The following is a 22,143-nucleotide window of genomic DNA, read 5'->3' on the forward strand; positions in this document are numbered from 1 at the left end:
ACCCCTGGTCGTCCTAATGACCCACCTGCAGCTGTGTGCCCACTTGTACCAACCAAGCAAGGATCCCGCCCGGGTGGAATTGCCTGCCAAGTCCCTTCCCCACATCATGCATTGGCAACAATCCTGACTCGTGCGTGAATCTCGCACTGGCTTACCTGATGCGGGAGCCGAAACTATCCACGGTACGTAATGCTGCATCGTATCAATGTATCATCAGGTCTGTCTTTTGAAATTTTGACTTCATTGATGGTGTCGGATATGTTGAAGAGACTCGGCTGCTTCAGGAGGCTGATCAGGGATATGGGACCTATGATGACATGGCGCCTTGGCCGCCCGTGGGTTGCAACCCATGCAGGTCGCTAAAAGAGGTCTGGGGTCGAAGGGACCAGTCCAAAATGTACATAGGTACGTAACCAAACATAGGTCCCTACACCCGGTGTAATTATCGCAACGTAAGGTACCGCTTTAGTTCCAGGTCTGTACCGACATACTCAGGGAGCAATATGGGATTGCAGTTTACGGTGGAAGGGTACACTGCTTGGAAGTATGGGAACCGAGGACCAAGGTATGATTAATGACCGGTGTGTACACGTGCCCGATTACGTATGGACCATCACTCTGATTTCCCGCTTCTTTCACCATTCTGTCGGGCTGGGAAAAGACTTCCAGGCTCATGTGGTGGCGGGACAGATTAAAGGAGGGTGAAGCTGGGAAAAGTGGACTCCGTGGCGAGGTTAAGGAAAAAGTGACTGGCTGACCACACCGGGCGGAGGTCGCACTTTGTGGAGTCTATGATGGAGTCGGGATTGGACTACTTGTGAGGAGGGGTAGACGAAGGGTCTGCACACTGATTCCGCTCAAACGCATAACGTCGAGGTACTCACTTGTGAGAGGCACCTCGTTCTCACTGTCGATATGTGTCCGTGTTAATGTCCCCATGATGTTGTTGGCTTTTAGTCCTCGCTTGAGTCTACATATATCAGGTCAGTTTATTAACCTTCCTTCCTTTGTATGTATGTATTGTTTTCGGATAATGCCGTATTTAGTGCCACGAAAACGCCAGGCGCTAGGTCGATTTCCCAGCACCAAACATGTGGTGATCTGCATGTTAGCTTGGGAAACAAGTGCTGGGTCAGAACACACGGCTGGTTCATGGCCCACCTGCATGCGACCAGGATGCAGCAAAAGGCGCAGCCATGCGTGCGCAGACGCCAAGGCCTCCCGCATCAGAGTGCAGCGCTGAGATGGAACATTTGCTGTGGTAGTGTAGTTCGCCTTCTGGGAGGGTGCGGGAGCTCGACTTCGGTTGCCATCATCAATCGTCCCCAAATTGGATGACGAGCCGTTCGCCCCTGTTTTTGATGTGGTAAGCAATCTCGGGTTACTGTGTGTTCGATAGGCACCAGCCGTCCGTTCGCCCTCCCTGCCTGCCATATTCGAAACACCCTTAACTGCCCATCGTAAAGAGAGCGAATAGCAGATTGGGACAGAGTGAGAATCCTTTGGCATCATTTTGACACGGTTCAATCTGGAAGTGACAAAGGCTCCCTGCTCGGTTAACAGCCTGAAGAGGATAGCATATAAAGCCAAGGAGTATTTTTAATAGGGACTGCAGGGAATACTCGGCGCTCGTATGATAGGCAAAAATGTAAGGGTTAGAGAAGTGGTGGTACGATCTCGACGCACGATATGCAGTTGGTCGACAATAGGCGATAATCAAGACTGTGACTGGCATTGTGTGTTCTATATCATCTTTTGGCACCGATAGCGGTAGCGTTTCGTTTGACCCTCTCGAGGTTGAGGTTCGGTCGAATTAGAGTTTAGACTAAAGCTCTCATGGCGCGGCAAGGCTAAAAAGTCCGGGTTTGCGCTTGGGTCCTGGAGATCCGGGAATCTGGGTATCCGGGACGTTGGACCGAGCTTGAAACCGGTCAATCTTGTTTGACGCCGTCCAAAATCTAAAACACCCCGACCATGACGCGATGCGATCAGCATTTTTTGGGGTTCATGCCGTCCTCCCGTCTTTGGCTTCCGTCTTGGTCTCCATCTAGGGCTGGGGACAAGTATTTGTTCCCGTTGACTACTGCAGATGGCGCTCCCGCTGCTGTTACACAGGGAGCATCGGCTGAATGTTTGGTCTTTCGAGAAGCTTTCCTAGGTAATTGGCAGGTCGCTGACCACTTGATGTACCCGGAATGTTAAGTTTATATCATGCATCAGATTGCCGTTGATGGCTGTTCACTGCCACCAACACACTTCATACAGTGCACCTCATTATCCCTCGATTGTACCAGTCAGCCAAGTACTGGCTAGGCGTTTTGGCGCATCTTTGATGGGTAGTCTGGCGCTCAACTGTGGCGATGTAGGCTGGCTAGGCTTTCAAGCCTCTCTAGAAGCCTTTACAACTTGACAGAGTCATGGACCTCCAATAGGTCTCATGGTACGCCTTCACAAGAGCTGTAGTTCAGACCTGGTTCACCATAAGCAGAACGATTTACAATCAAATATGTCAGGGGTCAGCAATGCTCCGCTATGAAGCAACGGAATCCTCGCCCTGCGTTGGCGCAAGGTGTGTAAGATACATTTGCACTAAATCCCGAGAGTTTGGATCCGCTAAAAGAAAGGCTGGACTAGTGTGTTTTGGAGAGGCGCAGCTCAAAATCATGTATCACAAGATGGTGTGGTATGTTCGGCTGGGCCAAATTGCATGCAGTGGTCTTGCAGCCTAAGACATATGATTCGGCGGTCGAAATGCTCTCGAAGCTGCTACACAACCAGATGCTATTTATTAAAGAGCATTTGAAGTTGGCATTGTCAAGAGATCAAAGTATCCCAGCGCTGCCTGAATGGATGGAAAGCATAGCATAAACATTAGCTTGTCGAGGCTCTACAAGAGAACTCCAATATGATCGAACGGCCCTTGGATCGCGCGTCGAACATACGGGGAAATGTATCCCGATATTTCCCTGATTGTGAACTGGCAAGCCCCGCGGAGTCGCTTGAGTCATGGTTCTGTTTAAAGGTGTACATTGAAATGCTCTGCTGCCAACAGGCAGTGCTAGGGGCAAGGGTTCTGATCGAATTGCCTTCTTGGGGTACCGCCTGAGATCGTCTCGAGCGGCGGAAGCCAGCTGACTGCCATTCCAAGCGAAAGCGACGCTGAATCGCTGCCCTATTGCACATGACAGGCTATGTTGCGGTGAGAAGACGGAAGGTATGTTGCCGCGGTACCCGGTCAACGTCATGCATGATAGCTACGATTGGGTGACGAGTCGTCGGGGAGAAAAGCTCCGACAACCAGCGATCGCTGTCAAACAGCGGATGTGTAATGTCTGTATGCCTGATCCGATGGCTAGAACCATTTTCTTTCACTTACAGTCATGGAAACCGTGCTCACCATGATCGAGATCACTTCTGAAAGTCAAAGCAAAATACCAGCCAACACGGTATTGATACCGGCTTCGTGAGTAAGGTAAGGGGGGTAAAATTCATTCAGCGAACGCCAATGTGTGTTGCATTACTTACCATTCACCAGAGGCTTGTAACATACAAACATGCCATCATCGATCCACTAACTAAAAGAGGAAATCCGATGCCGGTTCAAGCGGTGGGTTCTGGGTGTCGAGGTTGCAACAGACACAGTGCGATTTGGTGTTCCAAAAGAGATTTCAATTCTCTCCGTCTTCCATAGTATTTCGATATCCTACATGCCCAACTACGACGTTGAGGATTGCTGCTGCCAATCATCAGCTTCCATGGTTCTGTTGCAGACTCACAAACGAGATGAATATTGCTTGTGGGCCGAAAGATGTGGAACAGAGATGATATCAGCATTTGAACGCGGGGACGGTTGGATGGCCATTAAAGACTGATCCGATGTGATGAGTAAACTGGAAGTTCCCAGTCCTTCCAACAATGTCCGTTGCCAATAATCTCACAAATTTCCAGTTTTGGTCTCCTTACAGACAACTTGCAGCTGACCCTGCTCTTGATCTCCGTAAAATACCCAAAGATATCCAAGCCCGGTCAAGCTCTGGCTGTCCACTCCCAACAGTGGCAAGTGCCAATCTTTCTTGTCAGACCTGTCATCGCAACGAGTCTACGGCTTTTTGCCATCTTGGTTACACAAATATTCGTTTCTTCGACTTACACGTACACGGAAACTTTGTTATTACATCACTTCGAATTGTCCCAAATGACCCTTTCTTGCTGCGGCGCTCCAGCCGAAAGAGCCCCTCTATCGGAAAACGGCGTCCATCTTTGTCTCGTCTTCAGGCTGGATAGACCCAAAGGGATGTGGGCGGGACTGCACATCGCGGCCCACTGTGACCCATCAGAGCGCGAGTACCAGGGTTTGGAAAAGCGTGGGTCTGACTGGCTGCCACAGCGGCAAGTTCTCTGATTGGTTATCACCTGGCAAGAAAGGTAGCGTTCAGTCTCCACATTTTTAGCATCAGGCCCCACCGCCCCTCGCTTGCCAGGACGATTTTGGGATTTTGGTTGGGTTGTCAACACCCGTGCTTCCCCTCCAAAACCCCACAACATTTTTTTGGGAACAATACACTGGCTGCAGACAACATCGCAGCCCGCACGACCTACGCTACCTCCTTAACGGGACTTCCGTTCAATGCGCGGTTTCGTCGACGATAACCATATGCACACCTCTGGCAGTTCAAATGCGGGCCTGACGAGTGCTTGTAGCCGGGCCGAAAAGATGCTTCTGGTGCGGGGCGCGTCCGAAAAGTAAACCATCACCGATGAGTAGCTGATTCAAACACGACCAACACGTCAAATATCGGCTTTCTTCATGCGCGCAGACCGCTCTCGGCAGGGGAACCGGTGTGTGTGCGGAGATATCCCGGCGTCGGATGCGGAAGACTGCCGGGCGATGGATCGGAGGTCATCACCAACGCGCGCTGAATCGACAAGCCACCGCTGGCATCCTTTGCATGCAAGCCGCCAACTAGCTCGGCAGGTTTCGATCGGGCTCCCACGTGTGGCCATGGATAGCGCGAGATCTTAGTCCTAGCCTGTGTTGGTGAAACCGTCTCGTCGAGCCTCAGAAGCCCAAGCCCTGGGAACGTTCCTTCTGGCATCGTCGTCGGCTACGATCCACGATATAGAAACTTGTCCGATTAGCGACGGTGCCGGTCTTTGCAAATCATCATCATCAATCCCTCCCTGTTGGGCTCCTCTGTTACTTCGCCACACCGCCTCTAGTGGAGACGATTGCCTCATGGGTTTCCAAAACTCCATGCGCTGCGGACCGGGGGGTTCTTCTCGAGCTGGGCTGGAAAAGGCAAGGACATCAATATCTGGGCCTTTCCACCTTGTCATTCGCTGCTTGGCACCACTGTGTGTGTGCCAACTCCTAGGCGGGTCCCAAACACTCGAAAAGCCCCACGGCAGCGTGTCGTTCTGGTAACAATGCACGTCTGCTGGGCGCAGTTCTGCCAGTCCTTTGCTTTAGCCCCGGCTGCCGCTGTAAAATCATTTGTCAAGACTTCGCGGCAAAAAGGCCGAGGCATTTGATCACTCGCATGAACACCTCCTCTGGTGCGCAATCCCGTTACTACACTAGGTAGGCATCACGGCGTGGCAACTGCACAACGTTGAGGCAACTAGTTTCCCGCCCACTACATATGATAGGTACATCTACCTATGTGGATAGGTAGGCGATAAGACCATCTAGGGACTAGTTCTGGTATAGGTTTGTTCAACAATATCTACCGACCGACCTATGATGATATGTCTGTGTCTTTAAAGAAGACTATAAGGGCACGTTTGACCTAGGTGAGCTGGGTTAGGTGAGAAACGATCAGCACAGAGTTTTCAGCCTTGCGTTTTGATCTTCAACACTCAAGCCTGTCGCCCACCTGCTAGCGCTACATGGACCTAGCCTCGGTACGTAGATACTGTCAACAAATTACCTCTATACTTGTACACTACATGTTGGTTGTAGTGTATCAGCCGTTGATTTGTCATTGAGAAACGACAGGAATTCACCTGCCAATCTGCCAACGTACAGGAGTCACAGCAGCATGCTTGCATTGGATCAAGAATAAGCAAATCCGCGTCTCCGTAACAAGGGGGTAGCCAGTCAAGACCCACAGAAGGATATGGTTCGAGCCAAGACTGCTGGGCTTCAGCTTTCGGGCAGCGGGGATCGGGATTAGGGAAACAGTCCCCGTGATGTCTGCCGTTTTTCTGTTGTCGAGAGGGAAATGAGGGGCAGAAACATATGTTTTGATTGCATTCCATAAGTCCGTCCTATCATCATCGGTACTTCTGCCCAAATCCTCAGTGATCACAAGCTGAGGAGGGAGTGAGTAGGTCCTGAGTCACAGTTCGGCACTAGTTCTCAGGAGGGCTGGCACGAGCCGAGGACATTGAATCACACTGACAGCTGTATGTACCCTTTTGTCGCCTGCTGCCGATGATTCCGAATTGCATCTGCCCTCCTTCTGAGTCCCTTCAGCACAGATTGGACTGGGCTATTCGGCCGGCTCCGTTACACAGCTGACACCACGGGAGCTTTTCTGAACCAGCCAGGCGTTTGTAACGGCGCCGGATCGTCGGCGGCCATGTCTTCAAACGACTTGCACATTGGAAACAAGCAATCAACGTGATTGATTGACATCTGGCATGACAACAATGGATCTCGGGGTCTGTTGACCCAAGAGTCTGTCCGGACCATGCTTCCCGGAACCCTCACTATATGGTACAAGCTGTTCCCTGGCATCCAGGTACCTAGAGGCGAATGTGAGCTGATCTGGAGTGTCGAGCCCGTATCAACTGATTTGGAAGATATGAAAGAGCATTGGCCCTCGGCATCTCAGGTGCCCAGGATATGGAACAAAGTCTAGTCTAAGGACTCGACTCGATCTCATACACAAAAGGTCGTCGAAAATAGGGTTGCCTTCCTCTCCGAGCAGGGTGGCTCCCTATTTGACATGTTCAGAAGAGTTCGGATCTTCACAAAGCGGATACGCATCGCCCCTACCCAATTTTCTAGAAACAAGTGTCAGTGCTGTCTCCATAGCCACTCCATAGGGCTATCGTGACGCCTCGGCGCGCTATGATACATGTTCTAGACGCCCAACGGATACCTAGATAGAGGCTATGCTTGAGGGCGGTGAACGCCCTGATCCAGCTCACCTGGCACGATTACAGGACGGGCAATTGATAACAAACATAGGGTTCATCGGCTTGCTTGATTTTGCAAAGCCGAATCACTTTGATTACTTCTGAACAATCCAAGTAGAGAGGAAGACAAAAGAAAAAGTAAATAGCCGATAACGGACTAGACGATTCACCGCCAACATCCGGATTCCACCATTCCACCACCTCAACTCTTGAAACTCAGATGCAGAGCATCATCGTGCCCACCATCACGGAAAGTCCTTCCGAGGTCCGGGTTCAAGACCCGGCAGCTTGCCAGGTCCTTCAAACACACCCATCCTGGGAACACGTTATACTACGCGGCATCTTCCGGAGATGCCAACGCCGGCAGTTCACAGCTGCTAGGTCCTGGTAGGTATTCAAAAGGTTGACTTATGAAGATCAACTCCTGTTCAAAATTAAGAGTTTCATTGTCAAAACCCCCAACACTTAACGAATCTTACATATCTCGAACTTTTATATCGGCCCCCACCTCGACGATAACGCTTGACCAAATCCCTCGGTCCCACGATATCTTCTCTTCCCGCTCTCACTATGAACGAGCAAGTTTGCGACAAAACTCCGCAAAAGACAAGACGCAGAGAATATCCAATAATCTAAAAGCCAACCATGGAATCCACTCCCGAGCAAGGACAGCCCAACATCTCCACTCCTACCGATAACACCCGTACTGCGGCCGCCCCCGCCAGGGTAGTCCCTGATACAGTGCTTGAGTCGTCATGGCAAAGCGGGATGAGATAATCAGGTAGTCAGCTGCAGTATTTCTGTGGTGTGTTTTAATGTGTAGCAAAAGTGTGTTTTGATTCACAAGAGGGTTAAGGCAGATTTTGGAGTCCTCTACGGCTAGCAAAAATAGAAAAAAAATTCGATCAACATGTTTGTATGTTAAAGGTTATTTAACGGCTCCGGTGGGTTGGGAAAATGTGGCTGAGGAGCAGTGAAGTATCTGAATGTCATGAGGAGGTGAAGTGGGAACTGGAAGGGTGCCTCGGCCTTTGAGGTCATCAAGGTCTTCGGGGTGTGTTTTCCCGACTTCCTTAGCCTTCGGTCGAGGAGGAAGCAAAGCCCGACAAGAGGTTCGATGGTGAGCTCGGGTCAGCTCCGTAGAAGCTGTCCGAAAGACTTCAACCCTGAAAACTAGGGACAAACAATTGTTAGTTTCAAAGAGTTAGGTAGCCCGTAAAGAGGATGATAAACTTAGGACAGGACGATGGTTGAAGTCCTCTGTATTGCTGGGCAACCTCAACCTGTCTTTTAGGCTCAACTCATAGCAGGCGCTTTCATGGTCATAAAGTTTGGTGGTATCTCCGAGGGTTCTCAAACTGAGCTTCCCTAATATCAATGTAAAGGGCAACTAAGCATGTATCTCTGAGAAAAGCTGAATCCCACCTGACCTCCTGAAGACAGTCAGTGAGGAGAACAAGAAAATTGGCAACATTTGATCACTTGTGATCAAGATTGTAATGATGAAAAGGTTGGTTTGATGATATCTCAGGGAATGATTTGTGCTAAAGTTTGTTCACGGTGGCAATCTAACCGCGCCAGCACAACTCAAGTAAACCGGAAATGAGAGTATCAGTGCAACACCGGAAACACGACTGACCTATCCCGTCCAAGACTTCCATATATATTGCGCATTCTTTCCTTCCGGGTCTAGTCTACCAGCCATGTCGGAAAGCATGAGCTCTTCGAGAGCGTAAGATAGTTAGTTTGTCTTGGGTTCAGTGGAACATAGTCATAGCCATGCAGCTCAACACATTAACAAGAGCATTAGGTATAAACTCAAGATGCAGTCATTGCCCTCGGCTTTTTCACATGTCAAGGACCAGGTGAGCAATACCATCATCATTCTCGCTTCACTAGAGCTCATCAACATCACCCAGAGACCAAAGAGAGAGCACCGCCCAAAGTGGGTACTAGACATGTAATAAACTATGCTAAGAGACTGAGTTTAGTTCTTCATGATGGTAATCCCCCAGATCTTTCCCGTACAACCAACCCCGTCCAGACTGAACCTAGATCAATCCGACCTCCAGGTAAGAACGATTCGTCATCAGAAAATACTCGACGACAATCAACCGTCCGAAACGACGATAGCTGAAGGCACTAAGTTGAGTGAGAGACCCTGTATCTCCATGAGCCTCATTTCATGTGTATTCCCAAGTTTCCCGGCAAAAGAGAAGAAAAGGCACTTTCGTCATGACACCCTTTTTTTCCCCTTCTCCACGGACTTGATAAAGGGAAACAACCCAGGGCAGCTAATTAAATAAAAAAAAGGAGCCATAGCCGTTCTTAGCCCAGCCCACATGTAAACCGACATGTCAGGCAACAAAAAAAGAAACCAGCAGAGTGCAGGGCATGTACTACTGGCATGGTCGTCGCCTCAAATGAAAGAACCGATCTCTAACCGAACCCCATCTACAAGAAACGCCGTAATGCCGAGAAATGTCGGGAATGCCGCGGGATGTTGAACCCAGTAGTCACGGAAAAGGACCCGGGTAGAGGAGTTTTCGCACTCTTACGGCGATGAGACAAGTCTTGTACGTCGCCTACGCGTTGGCATTTTCACTGCTTACCAACGGCGATTGGCGACAGGGACGGCATTAGCGCCACTATGAGCGGCGGAACGATGGCCTGTTACACGGTCAGCTGGTGTCTTTTGTGTGAGAACCGGAAAACCCACTTACCGCCGCGGTATCCTCCACCGCCGCGGCCACGGTAGCCACCATAGCGGCTGCTTCCACCACCGCCACTGTACCGGGCCATCTCAAGGAGCCGTGGATCAACGTGCTGCTTGGCCTCCTGCAGCACACTTACCAGATCACGGGCCTGCTTGGCGTCTGTTTGGAAAGTTAGCAGACTTCGTCAGAGAACAAAAGATTCGAGAGGGCAACTCACTCTCAGTGGTAAAAAAAGTGATGGCTGTGCCCTTAGCACCAGCACGGCCAGTTCTACCAATACGGTGGATGTAGTCCTCCGAGTTATTGGGATAGTCATAGTTGATCACATGAGTAATGTTGCGCACATCTTAATTGAACAGGTTAGCAACGACAACACCAAGCTTGGACGTGCATGTAGAGCAACAATCCAGCAAGCAACGGGTGATGGAGGACACGGGATGTCTTAAGTATGTTTCGTGATCCTGCTCGGCTGTACTCTCCTCCTTGGCAGATGGGCTGTCCGTTGCGGTAAATGCCGGGGAGGTCCAAAGCTCCAGGTCCTTGGGCCTTGGGGATCTTGGGAGACACAAGCTTGATCAAAGTCAAGTCGATGCCTACTCCACGCTTGTACCCTTAAAGACACATACGGAGGTACAAGAGAAGAATCACGGGCGCAGCACTGAGAGAGACAGTCTCTGCCACGTCACCCAAAATCCGAGGGGCCGCTCAGGCAAGACCATTGTGGACACGGGGTCAGGCAAGTTCGCGCAATCGAGAAGCCCCTAGACATAGAGTAAAGCACAGCACACGTTGATGCTGGACGAGTGCCCACGGAGGATAACCGCTCGCAGGGTGGGAGTTTTGGGGGGATCGGGGAACACATACCGATACCACGCGAAGCGACGTCGGTGGCAACCATGATGGGGCTCTTGCCCGTCTTGAACTGGTCGAGGACCCAGTCACGCTCATTCTGCTGCTTATCGCCGTGGATGGCTGCGAAAATGGTTAGCTAAAAGTGCTTAAAAGTTTGAGCCGGGCAAGGGCAAAACATACAAAGCGCAGGCCAGCCGTCTTGGCGCAGGAAACGGGTGATGTCGTCGGCAACACGCTTGGTGCCAACGAAGATCAGGCACTTGTTCTGGGTATCCCTGCTGTCCATGATCTTTTCGAGATGCTTGATCAGACGGTCGCGCTTCTCGCTCTCAGAGATGACCTCCACAATTTGGGTAATGCGGTGATTGGCAGCCAAATCCAAAGAGCCAATGTTAACCTGAATGAAGTCCGTGAGGAAGTCAGCGGCAAGGTTGCGGACCTCCTTGGGCCACGTAGCAGACCACATCAAGGTCTGACGGTCGGGACGAATCTGGCTGATGATTTTGCGAATCTGAGGCTCGAAACCCATGTCAAGCATGCGATCAGCCTCGTCGAGGACCAGGTAAGTAACACGGCGAAGGTTGGTCTTGCCAGACTCGAGCATATCGATCAGACGGCCAGGCGTGGCAATGCACACCTCAACGCCGCGCTGTAGATCGCGAATCTGGGGGCCCTTGGGAACACCGCCGTAGATGCAGGTGTTGCGAATCCTGGAGGACTTGCCAAACTTGTTAATCTCCTGCTGGATCTGAACCGCCAGTTCACGCGTGGGAGCGAGAACCAGGACGATTGGCCCGTCTCCGGGCGCAAGGAGAGGCTGGGCGTTGATGTGCACAATAGCGGGGAGGCAGTAGGTCAAAGTCTTTCCCGAACCAGTCTCGGCAATACCGACAACGTCGCGACCAGAGAGAGCCATGGGCCAACCCTGCGCCTGAATAGCCGTGGGGGCGGGAAAGCCCTGAGCCTTAACCTCATCCATCACATATCGGGGGAAACCCGCCTCATCGAAGGTTTCAACGGGCTTTGGCACGTCGCGGCCAGAGACAGTGATGTTGTGATCGCGACGGAACTTCTCGACCTCGGCCATGGAACGGGCAGTGACGTTCGGGTGCTCCTTGTAGAAAGACTTCTCAAACTTAGGGAGAGTCGCAAGATCCCAGTTCGGCTTCTGCAAACCGGAGCCAAGGCCGGCCATGCGATCACCACCGCGATCACCACCGCCATAACCACCACCGTAACCACCACCGCCGTAACTGCGGCTGCCGTGGCTGCCATAGCCACCACCGCCGCCGGAATAGCCATTAGAGCCGCTGTATCAAATCACGCATCAGCACCTGTTCAAATCTAGAAACAAAGCTTATCGCGAGACGCGACGAGCGATGCATGAGCACAAGAGGTCCCAAAACATACGAATAACCGTTGGAGTAACCGCCGTTGCGGTCGTAGTTGTTGGAATAACCACCGCCACCGCCAGAGTAACCGCCGCCGTAGGAAGACATGCTTGCGATTAGTATGCTGGAAAAGTTGGGATGGGTGCGAGGATGATGATGTTGCGGTCGAGAAGTCGGGAAACGCTGGGTTGCGACCGAGTCTTTCCAGCTGAAAAGCCGCTAGAAAAAGCGCGCGGGTTGGCTGAGTTGGTCGGGAGACCGGCGTTGGCGCGTTGGGCTTGGAGAATGACAAGTGAGAAGTGAGAAGAGCGGCGTGTGTTCAGCAAACAAAAGCGACACGCCAAAGGCCGACCAGAACGTGCACGTCGCGGCTTGGAAAAGCTTCTGATCGACGTCTCGGAAAATGGCCGTCGCGCCGAAACAAAATGAATGAACGAGATTGCACCTATGCGATGAGCACAACGCTTCGCAGTGGGATGGGAAAAGTTGGATTGAAAAGTTTCGGGCGAGGCGGCAATGTTTTTGAGGAAGGGAAGAAGAGAGAAGGGAGGGTCCTCTCAAGAATCGCCTCCCGGGAATTTTTTTTTCTGGGCCCTTGCTATAGCGGGTGCTTCTGCTCAAACTTTTTTTCTCCCTGCAGGCAGGTACCTTGCCTCGTTGGGGGTCTGGAGGAGAGCGATAAGCAGATAAGACACCCAAGCCAACCGTCTCTGCCTAAGGCAGTAATCCACTGGGCCGGGGTCACGCTCAAAGCTTTGACAGATGATGCCGCACTGTGCTATCGAAACTGGTTGTGCATCACAGGATATTGACGCAACTGCCTAAAAGGCAATTCTCTCCTTCATGTGATTTCTAATTGCTGAGGACCCTGCGCCATTTGGAGAGATAAATACCGCGGTCATATGAAAACGATGTTATACAAGCATCAGGTCCATACGGATGTCGCTACCGTAAAAGACTGCTCACCGCCTTCGTTGCCGTTCGAACAAGGTTACGGAAACCACAGCGGATTAAGGCTCTAACAGTAGAAATGTTAAGTGTCCTCTACCGGCAACGCTAGCGAGCTAACCCTTTGAGGGTGAGGGCTCTTAACGAAGTGATTCTGCCGGGCAAATCAAGGCGGTGAGTGATTCTTTTGGTAGCAGCATCCGTATTCAAGTGTGAAATATTGAGTCTATCTTCTATCCTTGCTCCCTCTCGGCCCTCTTGGAGTCTGCCACCCCATAACGACTCAACTCCAGCTGTACATCTCCCAGAAGCCAATCTCCATCTGTTTAGCATTGCTTGTCAGCGTCAGAGTTAATTGATATAAACGGTCGGGACTAATCAGACCTTCGTGGCATGAATAAAGACTTTCACTAACTCTTCAATCCGCGACGGGCTCTGCAAGATTGCATGTTTCTCGAGAAGTTCTTTGAGCACCGTTTGTCAGCGCTGTTCATAGAGGCAGGATCCTAACTTCATTGACACTCTAGATTTTGTTGGACTTACCAGATCCCGCCTTCACGGCTGCAGAGTAGTCTTCGCCAATGTAGTTCTCAACCCAGGACCAGTAGATATTGCCTTCTCTTTTAGACCTTGAGTCGGCATACAGCTGCTTTGCAATTGCTGCATATCCAAGCATACAGGGCGCCATGGCGACCTGGAGGGCGAGCCAGTCTTGGGACTGCCCGATGTCGAGAACATATCTGGGAAAGTTGTGTCAAAAACAACCGCCAGTATGAGTTGCAGTCACGTACAACATACCTTGTGTAGGCGGTGCATGCTATGGGTGTCTTCTATCAGCAACTGAATCCTCTGGACTGTCAAGAAGGCTAATCACTCACCCTTATTCTCCTCGGCGCTCTCCATTTCTTCTCGGGAAATGCCAAAGTCCTTGCAATATTTGATATGCAGTTCCATCTCATTGAAGATGTGGGTGACAATAGAAGCAGACTGCATTGAGTAACTTAGAGTCAGTCTCCCAACAGTCCAGAGCCACACACTCGGTAGGGTCATTTACCGTAGCAATGTCTTGAGTTACTCTCGCCTTGTATGCACTCAACGAGTTTGCGCGCGCGAATTGTATCTGCACTCGAGTCAGCTGCAATTTGTCGTTCTAGGAAACGGGGATCTCGTACAAGGAAGAGATAGTCCTGGATCAGGTACCCTTTGAACGACTCCAGGGGGAGCGTCCCATTACCCAGAGCTAAGACAAACGGATGATTGACGAACTTGTCCCATACAGGCGCGATGTCTGGCCGTTCCAAAAGCCATTCAATGAAGTGACCCCTGAGGAGGGATGGTCAGCCACGACTCGCAAAAAAGGACTAAATACTGGAAGAGATGTCCATACGGGGCAAACGGTAGAGTGTAAACAGAATGGAAGTGATTCAATGGTCCGTTGCCGTTGCCCAGCCCAGGAGCTGTCCTGATACCGGCAGCAACGTAACGACAGGCAGCCCGTACCGCAGCAGGGACATCCATTCCATTCGCTAGGTTCGATGCGATAGCCGCTGAAAAAGTCAGTTAGGCAGCCGCTCTCATAATCCAAGGGTAACAAGGGAATCCCACAAGCCAAAGAGCAACCCGTCCCGTGGGTATCCTTCGTCCGGCAGTATTCTGTCTCAACTTTCATCATTACCAGTTCTCCGTCATCTTCGTTCCTCTGCTTGCGGCCAACCAGCACGTCAACCACCAACTCCCTCTCTTCCTCTTCTTTGGCCACAGTACCATCCTTCCGGAAAGGGCAATGTCCTCCCTTGACAAGAACCCACTGTGGCCCGAGACGGCGAGCAATTATTCGCGCAAGGATCTCCAGGTCGGCGACGCTCTGCACTGCCTGAGGGATGGTAGGTTCATCGGTAGCAGAGGAGGAAGGTAACCCGGACAACAGCTTCAAAGCCTCAGGGACATTAGGGGTGACGATTGTGGCGTGGGGAAGAAGCCTGGTACGTAGGGCGTTGAGTGCTTCTATTGGGAGCAGGCAGGCTCCTGTTGTTGCGATCATGACCTGTTGTTATGAGTTACCAGAAAATGAGGGATGATATCAGGAAGAAACCTACAGGATCGACAACAATAGTTGAGACCTTGTGGTATTCTATTGCCTGCGTAATGGTCTCGATGGACGCAGCAGAGGCAAGCATACCTGTTGATTTAAGACAAACCGTCATGTTAGTACAGTTTTTGCTTTTATAGAACAGAAAAGATATCTCAATAACCTTGCCAAAGAGGAGTGTCAGTGCGATAAGGGGCCACTAAGACTTACCCGTCTTGACAACATCAACACCAACATCCTCAATAACAGCATCAATCTGTTTTCTGAGAAACTCAGGGGGGACTTGGTAAATGGCATAAACGCCTTTTGTATTTTGTGCTGTGAGTGCAGTAGTGGCCGTCATGGCATAGCAGCCATGGGCTGCTATGACCTTTTGGTCAGCTTCAAGACCACTACGGGATCATTTAATATTAGCTCTAGTCTTCAATTGAGTCGACACAACTTTTGGGCTAAGTTGGAGACTTAAGATCAAACGGGGGCTTAAGCAGTGAAAACATACGCTCCACCTGAGCTGTCTGAACCAGCAATTACCAAGACTCTAGGGGGTGCCATTATGTGATAGATGACTTCAGAGTAACCAAAAGCCAAGCTAAGTGTCAAAGATCTTGCCGAACAGTCTGGTCAACGGCAAAAGAGAGCATGACCTGAAGTATTGCTTCCCTATCTCATTAACCGGTTATAAGCGGGGCTGAATTGTGGGGTTGCACCCAAGATTTTATACCCCAGACAGCAAGGAAATGGAGCATCTCCTGGGAACTGTCAAGGACTGCTGTCGGGCACACAACCGTTCGGCATGGTAATGCTGACTACCTGTGTGCCATCCAGGATGCATGTCAGAGATACTTTACTCTTGACATAACATCCACACAAAGGAATCGCAACTGAGAAGTTCCCTGAGGACTAAACACCACATTCACATATTTCTCATTGTGCTAGACCTATGCAGGCAACAAGCAAGGCACTACTGTGTACACGCAGATTTCAAAGTCACGACAACCCACAAACAAGCAAAAGATCACGCATGCTGCCCATAGTCCTGCAATTCATTTCAACCATCCGTGAAGAAATCCCTCTCTTTGGCCTACTGTAGAACGCCAGCCAACCTGCCCAAACAAAAAGCACCAACCACCCAACCACCTTATCTCTTTCAAATCATCGTTTCATCCATTTGTCCAGCAAAACAAGAACCAACCCCTTTGTATGCAATGTAATCCACTGAGAATCATTTCCCCTGTAATGAAGCAGCCAACTCCCATCCTCCATCTGGTTGTCAATGGGGCAGACCATGCCCAAGTGACTGCATGCCAGCAACCAATCAACGACCAAACATACCACGCCGCTTGAACGCAGCTGAAGGGTCACTAACACTCCTCTGTCGTTCGGCCCGTTGCTCATTGTCACCCGAGCCATCTACCCCTTGCCCATCTTCGTCTTCATCGTCTTCATGCTCGTTTTGCTCTCCGTTCTGCTCATCCTCTTTTTGTTCCCGTGTCTCCCTGTCTTGGTCATTATCATTGACATTGCTTTGTTCATCATCATCATCACTTCCTGCTTCATTGCCTTCATTTTTTGCTCCCCCAGGTGCATCGACTGGAGCTTTCGGCCTTGTAGCACCAGCCTCTTGGTCCCCGCCATTCCTCGAAACCTCATCCATCTCACTCTCCTCTTCATTAGAGCTCAGCATGCTCCCACGACCGGCACCTCCAGCCCCCGTCCGATCCTCCTCATACACAACCGTCCTCAACACGCTCTTATCAAACAACCCAACAATCATATTTCGATCCGCCAGCCTATAATACCGGCACTCCAGGAGCATGAGCACCTTCCGGAACAAGCCCGGCTGCGAGAAGCTGTTCGGCGCGTTGCCCCCAGCCCCTCCAACACAGCTCCTCATACCCTTCTTGCTCTGCGATGACTGCTGCGCCTTGATCTGCAGCAACTCAGCGCGCGCCCGGCGGTACAACACCAGGTTAGACATATCGACAATGAGCTCCAGGATGCGCTGATTGGTCGGGTCCGGGTCGAAGACGGCGTGCGGGGGGAAACCGTCTGAGGTGATCGTCTCGTTGTCCATGTTGGGGTCCTCTTCCTGCACAGACTGCAAAAGTGACTGTGAGCGGGATCGGGACGAGATTGAGGGACGTGAATGCCCTGGCAGAGGCGGCGGCGAGATCCACAGGTCGCCTTTTTCGGTCTTCTGACTGTCGGGCAGGTCGATAGCAGTGACGGGGATGTGTTGCCAGGGTTCGAGGGAGAAAAACTGTGACAGGTCGGTGGGGATGCATAGGCCGAGCGAGTGGCCGAGAATGTTGGTGTTCGAGTCCCAGCCATTCTCGGCGAGGATCTCGAGGCCATGGATAGAGCGAGAGATGAGACCTAGAACGAAAAACGCAGTGCCGCGGAGACTCATAACAGGATGGCTCTGGGCAATCTTGATGATCTGCTCGACTACATCGCATGACTCCAGGAAGGGAGCGCCGAGCTCCATCGATCCGACATTGCCCACCGCCCAAAGACAGCCTTTAACCTTGACGATCAGCTCCGGATCCTCCGACTGCATGCCATACTCGCGGATCGTCGCAGCAAACTCGTCAAAGTGACCCTTCTCGCTCAGGAGCTTGCAGCCCTCTTCCGTTCGAGTCAGCTCTCGGTAGAAATGTGGCGGCACGTGAGCGTCTACCTCCATTTCCTGGTCATCTTCAAACACGCTGAGGCGGTTGGCATGATCTTCCTGCTGCGGCGGCTCGAGGAAAGCACGCGCCAGACTCGCCTCGACAACGCTGACATACGTGTCGTTTCGGCCCAAGAACCAATCGTCCATCTCATTGCTAATGTAGTCCAGACCATCAAGGTAGTGGTAGCCTATTGACGTCGAGAGGAAGCGCAGCAGCAGGGGAGCTCCTATCTCGCCCAGATGGTCTAGCGCTGGCCGGCACTCGACAATGTATTCGAGGTTATTCTTGGTATTGCAGGCCTTCTCGAGTATCTTGACGGCCGTCGCACACACTTCGATCTCGGGATCGTAGAGCTGCGTCACAAGAAGCTGAATCGCCCATTTGGAGTCGTTGGGTTCCTGGCCCGGGATACTCACCGCAGGACGAGTCGCATATTTACGCAGAACGTTAGTCGCGTAAATCCTAATCTCCTTCGTCCCAGCTGTGAGGGCCTTGGACAGGAGCACGCGCGGATGACCCTGAAGTGAATAGTCAAAATTGGACAGCATTAGCTTGATGAGGTCCGGACGCTGCTTAAGATCCAGGATCCGGTAAAGCATGTTGAAGATGCGCCATCTGTCCAGCATCTGCATTCCCTTGACATCTCCACTAAGGACTCCCAACATGGGGAAGTAGCCGCCACACAGCGTGTCGGCGAGACGATCTTTGGAGAACATGGGGTCCTGTGCCGTAAGTCCGCTCGTGGGATCACACTGTGCAATACACTCGGCGATCTGGCGTAACAGCTTGTTGTCGGACAGGTACTTGACTCCCTCATTACTCTGCAGGAGAGCATGCATCAACGAGCATCCGGCCCGGACGTATTTTTGCGAGTTTCGTGAGCTCTTGACCTCAGAGAACTTATACTTGAAAGGTCTGTAAAAGCTCATGATCCGTTTCATAAACTTGGACGCCTTGATGGCTTCTTCGAGGCGCTTGCCGTTGGTCAATGGGCCTTCGATGATCCTTTGGATAACCTCCCAGTTCCACTTATTGTAATTGGAACTGTTGAGCACGTTCGACTCAATGATGAGCTGGCGGAAAGTACCCTCATCGGTGTTGACGGCAACGTTACTCTTAGGATGATCGTCCAGGGAGCCGATGTCCAATGCATGATGGCTTGACGGAAGAGATGACAACGGTGTTGTTCTGTAGAGAGTCTTGTTGACGCTGCTAATCTGGTAGATGACTCCTGTAGCGATGAAGTGCGCCTCGTCCCTAAGCTTTGCTGCGGCGATAAACAGTTCCGGAAGTAGATGCAATTCGCTGTTCCACGATGGAGGGAGTAGACGGCTGGCCAATCTCAACACCTCGCCTATCAGCAGGGTTGATTTACGTCTCAGGGGCTGGTTGTCATTGTCTTGTGTCAGTTTGAGCAACGCAGGGACCAGTCCACACTTGATGAAAACAGCGAGCAAGAGAGCGGTATAGTGCTCAACGAAGTTTTGTTCATCACCTCCCTCCTCATCATCAAGGTCGTTAGCATTGGAAGAAGGTTTGGTGACTGTCGTGGCTCTAAGGTTTGCGACCCGGCCATAAGTCGTCAGTCGACGACCAGCCAGGAATGAATTTGCCCAGGCGGGGGGCTTGATGCGGAGGAGTGAAAAGATCAGGTCTAGGATGGTTTCGCGGATAGGGCCGGTCTGGGCAACCATGCTGGAGATCATGGACTTGATGGCACGGAAGTTGTACATCGACAGGGTCATCAGACCCGGCCAAGTCTTGAGCGCTGACGCGATACATTTGGCGCTCTGCTTCAAGAAGCGCTCATTGGACACTAACTCGTCGGTGAAGGCGGTGAAGAGCACCTCGAGTTCATTCCCTGGGCGCAGGAACTTGCGCCGATGGGGAGAGTCCAGGAGGTACAGGAAGGCCGCGGTCAAGCTCTCCAAAGCCTTGTAAGAGCCATCGGCGAGCGCGTCTTTCAACGGCGCTAATCCTCCTGATGCAATCACTAGCTGCGGGTCGTGAACCAATATCTCAGCCAGGGTCTCTAGGCAGATAGGTCTTAGCCTCTCGTCCGGCTCTTCGGCAACGGCTGCAATGGCCCTGACGACCGCTCTGGAGATTTCGCGAACGCCATCCTTGACATCGAGAAATGCGCGCACAAACTTGAGCGCTTGCTCTCTCTCGACATCGGCTTTCCGGTCCTTGATCAGAGACCTGTCCCAGGCTCAGCGCTCACACTCTCACAGGCGGCCAAGGCCGAAGGATGGGGGAGAACCTACCATGTGACCAAATAATCCGTGTTCAAAGATCGCATAACTCGGAGTGAGTTGATGTCTGTGATAGCATATCGCATCATTCGATAAGCCGCGGCGACCACTTCGCGGCTTTCACTAAGCAGTAAGGACTGCATGCGGCGACCAAAGATGGGCCAGACCAGGTCGTATTTGAGTGCTGGATGGCGCTTGAACAGGTCGACCAAACTGTTTGCGCGCGAAACATAGTAGTCCGAAGTCATTCCACCAACTTCGAGTGCTTGAAGAAGTTCGGTAAGCGCGTACGTGGGCGACTCAAAAGGTTCGTCAGCATCAGACCCAGCACCGCTGCGAGAAGCGCTGGGAGGAGACCGAAACCCTCCAGATCCTGGAAACAGCCCACCATCTGTCCTAGATCTAGTCGGTGTGGTTGGAGCAGCTCTTGACCGTTGAGCCTCGGTAAGGCGCTGGCGCAACTCCTTGATCCGCTGGTTGGAGGATGCGAGCTCGGCTTCGACCCTCTGCCGCTGTTCTTTCGTCTGCTTTGCCTTCTTACTGTTTAAAGCCTCCAACATATTCTCACTACCCTCTTTGATTTTGAGCTCACGGCTCAAGGCCTCGCGCAGGTATGCGATCGTCCGCTCATGGGCGGTCAGGCTGTCGTCGTCTCCAAACTTATCTGGAGGGAACATGTCTGGAGGACGAACGCCTGCTCGGGAAACATTTAGGCTTCGAAGATCGGAGCTGAAGCTGCCGGGAGCAGCGGGGGACGGGTTCAACGAAGGACCACGAGAAACAAAGCTCACTGCCGATGCAGAAAGGTTGCGACCTCCCGCGTTGGGAGCAGGGGGTTGTAGGCCATCTCCTCGGTCGAGGCTGGGTCGCCCGCTTGGTGGTTGCGGCTGCTGCGATGACGTTGAGGTCGTCTGGGCCTGTTGTTTCTGACTGGGGTTCGCCGAGGCGCTCAGCATGGTGGTGGTGGATGGCCCGGCCATTTGCCCTCGTCAGGCTTGGGCTCCTCCACGCTAGACGCTCTCGACGACGCTCTCGACGGGGTAGGCTGTCTTCGTGTGCGCATCCGGCTTGCCGACGACTATATTCAGCGCTAAGCTTTCTTTCCCCCTATTTGCCTGTCAGTCGCGGTGTTAAGTTGCCTTCATCGCCCAATGCGCGGTCGCGGACTGTCGCGTGTTGCTTGGGTTTTGGAAACGGGTCCCAGTTCCCAGACCCAGTAGTGATGGCGTCCCAGTGCGATGCCAGACTGCCAGTGGAGGCTCACCAACTGAAGTTCCAGGTCCCACTTCAGCATTGCAATAGGATGGGGCGTTTTCAGTCTCGGCCAGCCAATCCACCACCAATCATTATAGGGGAAGGTAGTGGTAGTGGCCCGTGCACGAGCCCTGCAGCCGTTGCCCCACCTCCAGTTCTTGCCCTGGGCGACAAGACAGGGCAGGAAGATTGAATCCTGAGTTTCGCTCAAGATGATCCCGAAGCTGTGGTCCATTTAACTATCTAACCCAGTCTTCAAGGTACTCAATAGCCCTCGCTGGTTTCTTTCTACAAGTGAAAGCAGCAACTCTCTGCTTGGGATTTTTCGCTTATCTCAGGCTTACAAAAACTTAACTCATAAACACACACCAGCTCTGGTTTCTGAAGAGAACTATGCAAACAGAGAGTCTGCAAAGGCTGCTTTAGTTCATAGGTGCGGATATAAGTTCCCGCTGGCTGAAAGAAGATAAAAGCGTGTAAACATGGGGACTTCAGCATCAGCCTAGGTAGATATTATAAGGACATAGCACTAAGGGCATATCACTCCCTTATCTCAGGAGTCCTTTACAATTTCCTTGACGGTCTTACTCCTGTTAAAAAGAGGACTCGGGAAATGGCGAGCTATGAAAAATATGAAGACGGCTTTGACCTTTCGGGTCCCTCAGTTTCATTATCATTATCGGCTCTTCCGCTTGATCCCGAAGACGAATTGATGCTTGGCTTCCTATCTTGCAGAGATGGAAGCTAACGTAAACGCTCTGCTGCGTTGCACAAGATGTGACAGAAGGGAATCACAGTTTGCTCCTGCCATCAACT

At 51.7% G+C, this 22,143-nt stretch overlaps 2 protein-coding genes across 2 annotated transcripts; both read right to left on the minus strand.

The window, feature by feature from the left end:
- Nucleotides 1-9,754: 9,754 nt before the first annotated feature.
- On the minus strand, nucleotides 9,755-12,214 carry CTHT_0071350 (ATP-dependent RNA helicase-like protein; the record flags this gene model as incomplete). Its single annotated transcript, XM_006697342.1, has 7 exons — nucleotides 9,755-9,816; nucleotides 9,870-10,022; nucleotides 10,081-10,209; nucleotides 10,298-10,474; nucleotides 10,728-10,835; nucleotides 10,896-12,025; nucleotides 12,126-12,214. The coding sequence occupies 7 exons, from the start codon at nucleotides 12,212-12,214 to the stop codon at nucleotides 9,755-9,757; spliced, it is 1,848 nt and encodes a 615-aa protein (XP_006697405.1).
- Nucleotides 12,215-13,287: 1,073 nt separating this feature from the next.
- CTHT_0071360 (hmp-phosphate kinase (HMP-P kinase)-like protein) lies at nucleotides 13,288-21,029 on the minus strand (the record flags this gene model as incomplete). The annotated part of the gene is made up of 10 exons (XM_006697343.1): nucleotides 13,288-13,376; nucleotides 13,598-13,794; nucleotides 13,853-13,871; nucleotides 13,933-14,041; nucleotides 14,109-14,174; nucleotides 14,730-15,098; nucleotides 15,151-15,233; nucleotides 15,354-15,506; nucleotides 16,476-20,020; nucleotides 20,086-21,029. 10 exons carry the CDS (start codon nucleotides 21,027-21,029, stop codon nucleotides 13,288-13,290), a joined length of 5,574 nt encoding a protein of 1,857 aa, XP_006697406.1.
- Between the last annotated feature and the right edge of the window lie 1,114 nt (nucleotides 21,030-22,143).

The sequence above is a fragment of the Thermochaetoides thermophila genome (genome assembly GCF_000221225.1).
Source record: "Thermochaetoides thermophila DSM 1495 unplaced genomic scaffold scf7180000011822, whole genome shotgun sequence".
Taxonomy (NCBI): domain Eukaryota; kingdom Fungi; phylum Ascomycota; class Sordariomycetes; order Sordariales; family Chaetomiaceae; genus Thermochaetoides; species Thermochaetoides thermophila.